The sequence below is a fragment of the Chaetura pelagica genome, unplaced genomic scaffold (assembly GCF_000747805.2).
Source record: "Chaetura pelagica isolate M959 unplaced genomic scaffold, ChaPel_1.0 scaffold456, whole genome shotgun sequence".
Lineage (NCBI taxonomy): Eukaryota > Metazoa > Chordata > Aves > Apodiformes > Apodidae > Chaetura > Chaetura pelagica.
In genome coordinates this window covers 704,728-715,151 of record NW_009953574.1, presented here as the reverse complement: position 1 = coordinate 715,151, position 10,424 = coordinate 704,728, and the positions used below count along the sequence as shown (strand labels likewise).

General features: G+C 44.2%; 1 protein-coding gene across 1 annotated transcript in view; it reads left to right on the top strand.

Moving 5' to 3' along the window:
- The window catches only part of LOC104390507 (ligand of Numb protein X 2-like), a 14,078-nt gene that overhangs the window by 295 nt on the left and 3,359 nt on the right, over window positions 1–10,424 (top strand). Inside the window, exons 2-8 of the mRNA XM_009999646.1 lie at window positions 1–147; window positions 2,673–2,902; window positions 4,322–4,518; window positions 5,818–6,183; window positions 8,491–8,667; window positions 9,663–9,837; window positions 10,002–10,212. Of these exons, the coding sequence (XP_009997948.1) occupies window positions 1–147; window positions 2,673–2,902; window positions 4,322–4,518; window positions 5,818–6,183; window positions 8,491–8,667; window positions 9,663–9,837; window positions 10,002–10,212 (1,503 nt within the window). The remainder of the gene's footprint in view (window positions 148–2,672; window positions 2,903–4,321; window positions 4,519–5,817; window positions 6,184–8,490; window positions 8,668–9,662; window positions 9,838–10,001; window positions 10,213–10,424) is intronic.

Below are 10,424 nucleotides of genomic sequence, written 5' to 3'. Positions count from 1 at the left end.
TCGGAAGAAGCTCTCTTTCCAGCAGTGCCACAAGTCCAGCCTTCTAGTACGAAACCTGCTGGATAAGCTGATTGTCTTCTGCCCTTTCAAGGCAGAGTGTCAGCAGACAATGCAGAGGTGTGAACTAGAAGCTCATCTGCAGAACAGGTGAATTCCCACTTACACTGTATGATCGCTCCCTGTGTAATGTCTGCTGTGCTTCTGACCAGAAAGATCCATTCTCAGAACAGTCCTTAAACTGGGGCAAGATGGGACACCACACATGACAGAGGGTGAGGCCAGGAAGGTGGGTGGGTGAAGACAGTGTAATTGTGTCTCTGTTAGGGAGGTCAGCTGTCCCCAGACACAAAACCTATCAAATGCATATAAATTTGTGTGTCCTGGTCTGGGGTACCTGATTCTGAAAATTATTGTAAACAGGCTTATTCTTCTTCCACTTGCACAGAGAACACAGGCACAAAAAGTCAACATTCTGGAAGGAAGGGATCTGCAGTGTTGCCAGTTTAGTTGGCCCAATTAAGATATGCAATATGTAAGTCTTTTTTCAAATAACGTAGGTGCCTCCAAGCTGAACATTATGCAGTTGCTGAATCACCTGCTTTTACTTCCATTATCTTCCCTTTTTACTGGAAAACAGAAGGAAGTGAAAAATACTTCTTGTCCTTCCCCCCTGGTCTCTACAGAGGAATGAAGATGGTTTTTTTCCAGTGCTTGTCAGCAGAGAGGTGTTTTGGTGCTTCCACTGCTGGTTGAACTGGTGGCAAGTGGAATATTGTAGCTTTAAAGAAGTGCAGGTGCCAAAGAGCTCTTGCCGTGGTGCTTGAAGAACATGTGTTCCTACCTAGTTAATGATTGCAGGAGGGAGCTAAGTACAAGCAAGCCCTGCTGTAGGTAACAGCAGACCTGCCCTGGCAGTGTGTGCTCTGTCAGTGTGCAGGGAGAAATGCACTGGGCTTGTTTCCTTCAGCTCTGTTGCAGATTTTTGTGGCAATTACCTGTTTTAAAATAGGTAAACCAGTGCACAGGGAACAGTTAAACTCAGGATACCCCTGCAGCTCCAGCCTAGAATCCTTGTGGATCTTGCTTCTCTTCATTTCCCATAAGCTGAGACCTTCTGTTAGAGCCAGGGAAGTGAAGGGAAGGTTCCTGTGTGCCCCTTTTCTCAGGCTGTGAAAGGTTATAATGTAATTTTTCTCGAGCTAACTCTTTGCATAGCTTTCTTGTTACCAGGCAGAGCTAAATGCTCAGGGACAGGGCTGCTGTTGTGAAGCTGGAGCCATGACCCATACCAGGGCTGGGCCTTCCTCTCTGTGCTGTAAATCTACCCTGGTATCAGTAAACTTCTGTCACTTGTTAATCACTCTGGCACAGTAGTTAAAACACAGAAGAGGGAGGCACCCTCCAAAGTTTACCTCGGAGACCTGTCTGGAAACAGTATCATTCTCTGATACATTTCATAGTTCTTTTTATATTCCCTGGTGAGGGTGTGACCTAAAAATCGAGACTGTTTCACCTGGACTGTGAGCACAGTTAAACTGAAAAATGAAAAAAAGATGAGAAAAAAGTTACTCTGGGACTTGCATGTTTTTTTAGTTTTAAGTGAGGTTAACTGATAGCAGGAGATTCAAGTAAATAAGCACCTAGAAATTTGTTTTCTTGTGATTTCTCTGCCCTTTGCAAAATGAATTTGCTCCTCAACATCTCAAGAGGGACATATGCACAAGTGGATCAATCAACTTCTGCCTTTAAGTTTCAGGGTTATCTTACTGCTTGGAGAATAGATGGTTAGGAATAAACCAGGGGAAGTAATACTGGGATGAGACTTGTTTAGCTAGAATGTAAATAGTTGAGTTTAATTTGAAAAGTGACTCTGGTAAACACCCAATGCTACTCATGTCTCTGAAAGTGCTGCTTTTGCATTCATCACCCTCCTCACCTGCCACCTTTTTTATAAGTACTCTTGATAAAAGAGCTTGTTTTTCCTTGCTCATTTCTGCTGAGACAGGCGGGTTGCGGTGTAGCTGCACATAGAGCACATCTTGTTGAATGTAGAATTACTTCTTGAACCTCCGTGTGGGGAGCAGTTGGTGGGATGATAAACTCCTCTAAATTCTTCCCATTTGAGTAGAGCCATCACCTGTGTGGACTGGCTGAGGGTCGGGTTCCATGCAGCAAAAAAACGTAAGGAAGCCTCACTTGCTGCTCTTGCAGGTTACTGGTTTGTTGAAAACACAGCCTAATTCAAGGCTGAGCTTGAAACTTGAGCCACTTGCTTTGCATAAAGATACATTTCATAGTCATCACTAAAAGGGCAGAGCTGAGTGTTTGCTTATATTTTAAGGGATATTGTTTTCTTCACCAAGTGTTTGCCAGGTAAATATTTGGCAAGGGAGACTCCCGTTCTTATTACATTCTCCTTTTAAAAATAATTTGCTTAATAATTTTGAAAGTATTAAAATAACAAGCCCTTTCTTAAGCCTTAAGCTGATAGTAGTTCAAGTAGAAGCTGAACGTAAAATGGGAATAAACTCCAGCATCTGGGATACAAGCTTTGCAGCTGAGGAAATCTTGACCATGCTTCTTGACATACCTTCGTCAGCCAGAGCTTGTGTGCTGGGTTTACCACACAGGCAAAGACTAATCACTTACAGTCACTGACCATCTCTCTTTAGGTGTCCTGGTTTCAAGAAATACAAATCTGAACTACTACAGAGGAAAAAGAATCCCATTTCCAAAGGGAAAGAAGATCCTCCTACCAAAGTGGAGACAAGTACACCCAAAGATCCAGAGCTACCAAGTGGAGGATCATCACTTGTGGCAGAAAGCTCTGCAGCTGCTGTGGTATCACTAGGGACTGCAGAGCCCGGACTGGTTAATCCAGCTTTTGAGGAGACTGAGGAAGGTGAGAGTTTGATGCAGAAATGTAATTATGTAATTACCTTTTCTAATCGAAAAATGAGGTAATTATCTTGGACAACTAAATTTTTAAGGTGTCCCCAAGATTCTTAGATCTCCTCACCAACATTCTTAGGTCTCCTCAGTGCTATTCAGCCATTAGTAGCCATCAGAGTAACCTCTCTCCTCAGCTTGTCCCTGAGCAGAGGGGAGGAGCATTCATGTGCATCAGGAGTGGCAGGATCTGCTCATAAGCACAGAACTGTCAGTGCAAAACAATTCTGGGAATCTCTGTTAGACTGCAGGGAATATTTTCAGCATTCTTTGCAGAAACAAAGGCAGTCCCTGTCAATGGGAACATGCAGCACTTACAGAAGCTAAATAATTAGCAATTAGGAAATGTTTTGGCTTCTTAATCTTGTTAAGAAAGTTAAATACACAGTCGGTTTCCTGGAGTGGTCAGTGCTTCCCTAATGGTGTGCACCAAGCGTGTTTTTAGTGCATAACTTAGGTTTTGGATTAATAGTCAGTTATTAAACCCTTGCAGATAAAAACCATCTCCAGCATAGAGTTGCTTGTCTCAGCCCCTGTTAGGAGGCAGCAGCGTGGAAGTCTCTGTGCCTTGTTTTAAAGTTAGTCTCAAGTTTCCAAGCGTGCAGGCGCTGGAGCCGGCAACCGCTGTGCCTGTGCCAGAGCTAATACCCAGGTCAGTTTACTTCTCTCTTGGCTTTTTCCCCAAGGACACTTGGGACAGGTTTTGCGTCTGTTGTGTGACTACTGCATTTCACCTGGTCAGGCAGTGTGCTTGCCTTTATTAGAGCATTGGGCCTACCTCAATGGTGCAGTGCTGGTAGATTTAATATGACTTGCTAACAACAACCTTGAAGATGAAAGTGTCTGAGAAGCATTGCTTAGTCTTCAGGATGCTGTGAAGTGAGTAGACATAACTCATGTGCTACAGGGGGATGGGAAAAGAGAGAGAAAGGAAATTAGAGGAGGGAAATTGCAGTGAGCTGCCTGTGGTAAAGTGACCACAACAGCAGACCAGTAATTACAGCTCAGTAATTCTCTTCTCATGGGCATCGTGGAATTTGGCATTTGTCATGTGGGTGCTTCTAGCAGGCCAGCTGTGACAGCAGAAGGGTAAGTGAAACACACTGAATACCCTTTAATAAATCTGAAGAAATAATAATGAAAGAGTTAAAGTTTGCGAAAAGCTAGGAGAAGTTGGGAAACACTCTGGAGAAACTAAACAAGAAGCAGGGGCTTTTAAAGTTATTAATCTGACCTTTTCTCTCCTCTCCTGATCACTGCTTTCTTTCCAGACACTACTTTGAACACCACCTGCCAGTGTTACAAACTTCATGGTGCTATGTGAAGGAAAATTCTGTTAATGTGTTGCTTTTCCTGTCCTTTCCATAAGCAGACCTTCCACAGAGAACTAGTCTTGTGGCTGAAACCACCACAATTGAAATTCACCGAGAAGATCCGGAGGAAGAGCTGGGGATGAGGATAGTTGGGGGTAAAGACACCCCACTAGGAAACATTGTTGTTCAGGAAGTCTTGAGGGATTCTGTCATTGCTGCAGATGGAAGAATAGCACCTGGGGACCATATTCTTGAGGTAAGTAAAACTCCACTGGTAGTTTCTTTCCTTCTCTTGACTTGAGATCAGAACAAGAGGAGGAGGATTGCCTAGAAAAACTGGGGAATCTCTGCAGTTGAGGCTTTTAAAGCACTGATCAGCCCCATGTGTCAGTAGCATTGTGTGTCTGCTGGGGCTGAGAAGCAGGCTTTTGAGGTTCATTCCAGTCAGGCTCGTCTTTACCTTGCATGTATTTGATAGCTTTTCGAAATTTAGACCATTTCAGATAAAGAACAAATACTTCTATGATCAGTTTCACCCAGTAGCACCATTTCTTTCCAAAGGGTTCTGCTCTAGATAGGAAGTCTTATAATTGCTCACTCTACTGTGTTGCTTAAGCTGCATATTCTCAATGGGCAGGTCCAAAGTTAGGACCTTATGACTTGAAGTAAGTATGAGATACGCAACGTGAGGAACAATGAGCGTGTGCTCACCCATGGCCACATTTAGTTTCCAGATTAATCCAGATTAATCACCCTGCATGGCAGTGGGCTGATCAAGGCGACCGAAGCTTGTGTGCAGCTGTGAACCCATGTGCAGGGAGAACTCTCAGCATCTTCTGGCCAGGGCTGCCCAATTATTTGACAAGCCATAAAGACCTAATTGGACTGTGGCCTTCAGCACAGACTGGCAGCCCACAGGCACAAGTGGCTGAAATGATCTGCAAGTCAGTTTCTTGAATAGATCAATACAGTAACTTCTATTTTATCCAGGTAAATTGTACATGTCCCCATAGCAGCTCTATGAACATCCTAAAAGACTGCACAGAGTCTTATGTGACACCAGAAAATGCAAAAAGTAGCTTCTCAGAATTACCTGGATAAAAGCACAACTAGATTGATGATTCCGGAAGCTTGTAGACTATGGACTATGGACCACTCCACAACTTAAAAATGAGGATGGGTAGTTTCCAGTTTGAGTCTTCTCCTCCAGGTGTGTGTTGAATGCTGCAAGTGAAGGGAAATCAGTTCTGTGCTGCTGTGGGATGGCTGTAATGAGCTGGGATTTTGCAGTTTCAGATTTTTAGTTATGTGAGTTGTCCTGGTTCATCCCTATCCTCAGCTCTTCACCATCAACGCTGGTCTCATTTCACCTGCTTTCTTCTGCAATCTCTTTTAGAAAACTCTGCTCTCCACTGTGCAGAAGAAGCAGCTGCCTCAGCCCTGGCATTGCACGGGGAGCTGTGCATCCTGTCTCCAGCTCTGATGTTCCACACTGTGGACAGGACCTAAATGCTGCAGGTTCTGATGAGTGACTCTGGTTTGTTTGTCTTTCTAGGTGAATGGCGTCAACATCAGCAGTGTGACTCACTGCCAAGCTGTCTCCTTCCTGCGCCACCCAGGTCCTGTTCTCCACCTCATGGTCCTGCAGGAGAAGGGGTTTTCCAATAAGACTGCACAGCAGGATTCCAGCTCCACGAATCGGGAAGTGATCCACGTTACCTTGATAAAGAGAGACCGATCTGAGCCCTTGGGAATCAAACTGATCAGGAAGACAGATGAGGCAGGGATTTTTATTCTAGACCTGTTAGAGGGAGGTTTGGCAGCCAAAAATGGGAAGCTGAGTCGGAATGACAGAGTCCTCTCAATAAATGGCCAGGATTTGAGGCAAGGAACACCTGAGGCTGCTGCACAGATAATCCAGGTAATTGATGACATGGTGATGTTGTGTGGCTGATGATTCTGGAGCTGCCTGTGTTGATAGCAGGACTCCTGTTCTGACCCAAGGGCTAACAGAACACATACTGCATTCCCTGAAATATCTCTTTGGGAAAGTGACTTCCCTGCAGATGTGTGGGAAGCACCACTTCCAAATGAAGATAAACATGAAGAGTGAGAATTCATCATGAGTCATCTCTGACAAGTCTGAGTGAGGCAGTTGCTCATGGCACTTTAGTTCATCTGAGGCAATTGGATCTTCTTTCTGCTGTGGTGTTTGGAGTATTCCTGTGCACTCTGTAGGTGCATGGAGCATCTACAGCACCTCGTGCTTCACACAGCCAGACTGAAGGTGTTTGCTGGGAAATGTGATAGGCTGGCAGCACAGAACAGAACCCCTTTGTCTGATCTGCAGCCCTCCTCTCATTTTACCTGGATTTGGGAAGGGAATCCAGGAAACAAGATGAGGCACCTCAGGCTAAAAACATGTTAAAATACTAAATGGGTAGAAGAGAGGTGGTCTTCCCCTGTGCAGTGGGAATGCTGTCCTGTTGCAGCATGCCAAATGTTTTGGTGAAAGGAATGGGCAAGGAATTTTGGTTAAGAACGAAGGATTGCTATGTGTGCAGCAGATACCATGTTGATCAGTTTAAATTCTTTATTCCCCCAGGTAATGACCTCCAGTTTCTGTTTTTATCTAAAGATCCCGACACAATACATCTCATCACATACTGTTTATATCCCGGGAAGGATCTGAGGTCAGCAGAGTGAGGGAGAGCCAGTTCTCTTCCTGGTAATCAGCAGAGGAGTGCAGTGGCATGGGAGAAAAGGAGAGAGCAGAGTTCCAGTACTGAGATCCTTTCTTGTGCTATAGTTGTGATTCCATTCTATGACGTCTTAGAATTTTGTTTGCATCCCATTAAGTGCTGCTGTGTTTTTGTTGTAATGTGTAAATTGTAACTCCCATGTGAGGAACTCTGGCTTGATCCCACTGAAATCAATAACCAAAGTCTCAGAGCCAGCTTCAGGAGGTTTGGGGGTTGAGTTCCTTTTGAAGTGACAATTTGTGTGTAACTGAGTCTTCCAAACATCTGTTTTTCTGAGGGCTAATTCAAACTCTTGGTTAAGTGTAACTTTAATTGCAAACCATTTGCAGAAAAGTCTTTCTACCTGTATTATAAAGTACTATTTTCAGTTGTGTGTGTGTTTTTATATATATATATATATGTGTGTGTGCACTGCCACATGTACTGCACATAACCTGGTACTCCTGAAGAGCAGAACAAATCCCCATCTTAGGATGCAATGTTTTATGAAGACATGGATGTGTGCCAACCTGTCTAGAAAAAAAAATGTATCTAGCCAAAGTGACTTTGGAGGCAAAAGGCTTTTGAATTCCATTTCAGAAAGTAAAACTCTCCTATACTAGTTTTAAAATAAAAGGAAAAATAAAACAACAACAACAAAACCACAAATAAAAAACCAAACCAAAACAGTTGATGGCATCTTCCAAAGGCAGGGAAATTCACTGCTGCCAACGTGCTTTGGCACCAGGGGAGTAAGGTTCCACATCAAGAACTGAGAGCAGCAACCATACTTCTCTCCTCCCCTGCAGGAAGTGCCCCTAGTGAGCACACAGGCCTTGCCCAGTGGAGTCACAATAAGGTTTTGTCCAATTATCTAAGGAACAAACCGAATTAGAAGAGCAGGAACAATAATGAATACTTTCCCTGTAGCTCTGCCAAAGCCAGACATACAGCTGGTTAAGTGTTTAATTGGCAGCAATCTTAGACAAAAGGTCATGTCTTCAGGTACTCTGAGGGGAAAAATGGGTGGAAGATATTGAACAATAGACATGGTACAAAAGCTGGGAGGGAAAAAGCTTTAACAGTTTCTTTACATTCAAAGTAAAAGCAGCCAGGACTAGTACCACAGTCATCCATGGTGTGGACCAGTCAGGATTCTGGCTCACAACACAATGTGCTATTTTGGTTTTTTTGTACTGAAGTGGAGGAATTAATCATCACTTTCCACTTGGTCAGCGTTGGTGAGGGAGGCACGGGTGAAACCTGCCTCTACTCCTGTCCCTTCTGATGAACATCTGTTAATTCCCTTTTTTTTTTTTTTTCACCACAGGGTTCTGTGGCTCTTCACCTCACATTGCACAGCCCTGTTTCAGCCCCTTTGCAGAACAGACACCAGCCCTTCTGTCTCCCCAGGAACATGACAGGGGCCATCCCTGATTTCTAATTTGTTTTCCTATTTCATTTACACTTTTTGTTTCTTCTGGCAGACCAGTGACTCAAGAGTGAACTTTGTTGTCTTGAGGCAGCCAGGGGTGCAGCTCTCAGAGCCAGTAGAAGATGGCAGCACCTCAAACAGCAGCAGCAGCAGCAACGGAGGGAGCCCCGTGCACCACCGGAGACGACTAGACCAGACTCACTACAGGCGAAAATCTAACTACCAGAAGGTAAATTTTCTAAGTAAGGGCGAAAGTGCTGGTTATTCTTGGTCTAGCAGATCTATTATGCTTGCTCTGTGATGGTGATTTATCATGTAGGACTGAGCAGTAGCTCCATTTCTTCTTGAGCTGTTGAAAGTTGTGAACAGTTCTGGACTTCCCAGTTCAAGAGGGACAGGGATATACTGGAGAGAGTCTAGTGGAGGCTATGATGATGATTAAGGGACTGGAACATTCATCTGATGAGGAAAGGGTGAGGGACGTGGGGCTGTTTAGTCTGGAGAAAAGACTGAGAGAGGATCTTATTAATGTTTACAACTATCTGAAGGGTGAGTGTCAAGAAGAGTGGACCGGTCTCTTCAGACGTGCCCTGTGATAGGACAAGAGGCAACAGACAAAAGCACAGGAAGTTCCACCTCAACATGAGCAAAAACTTATTTACTGTGAGGGTGACAGAGCCCTGGGACAGGCTGCCCAGAGAGGTTGTGGATTCTCCTTCTCTGCAGACTCTCAAGACTCATCTGGATGTGTTCCTGTGTGACCTGCCCTGGGTGGTCCTGCTCTAGCAGGGGGGTTGGACCCAATGATCTTCAGAGGTCCCTTCCAACTCCCTAACATTCTATGAAAAGCAGGAGGTTTGTGCCTTTTTGTACTGGAGAAACATATTTGTCATCTACTGGGAAACACAGGTTTTAGGGAAAAGCCTGTCAAAATTTCTTCAGATGTCTCTAATGTTGATGCAGACCCAATGTTGAATTCTTTATTTTCTGAAAAGGGCAGTGGGGAAATTTACCATCCATGAGATACTTGAAACTTGCTTATTGCCATCCATCAGGCACAAGGTGTTCAGGGAATTGCACGATGACACAAACTTATTCTTCTGGTTTGGAGCTCAAGGGCTTTTGTGTGACAAAAGTAGAAACTACACAGATCACCCTGTGGTGCTCCTGGGACTTCAGTGCTGCATTAATGAAGCTGCATTTTGTACTGTCATTCCTATGCAGGATTTACCTCAGGGATACGCAAGTCATGAAAAGACAGTTGCAATAAAAAAGGAACCAAAAGAATCTTTGGGAATAACAATCGGAGGTGGAAGGGATAACAAAAACAAGCTCCCTATATATGTAACCAGTGTGCAGCCCATTGGGTGCCTCTTCAGGGATGGCAGGATCAAGCGAGGTAAGGAAAGGTGCTCTAGGAACTCAGTTCTGTTTCTTTTTAACTGAAAAAGTTGGACTTGGGCACTAAAGTGAGGCTGGACACAGGATTCCAGTAGGAGCTTGAGGCAGAAATGGACTTCTTGGGATTATTACAGACCTTTTGCTATCTTATTTAATTGACAGGAGATGTACTTCTGAGCATAAATGGAATTGATTTGACTCAGCTGAACTACTATGAAGCCGTCTCAGCACTGAAGTCCAATGCAGCTTCCCACTCAGTCATACTGAAAGCCTTGGAAATCATTCCACTGAACTCCACAGAGCCTTCCCTGGACATCAAGGAGCACGGATTCAGCTGGTCTCCCCTCTGGATCTCGTGGCTTGGCTTGCCTAGGTATGTTTGCTCAGTGACTTCATAGAGATCTGCTCACTCAGAGTTGACTTTCACTCCAATACTAGAAATTAATTGCTTGGTTGGTTGGCTTGGGAGATTATTGGTATGTCATTTAGCTCTGAGGCAGAGGAAAGCCTTATTTGTCAATGAGACCACAGTATAATAAGTGTGTAAGAAACCTCCACTGCTTTTCATAGTGTGACCCATCATTC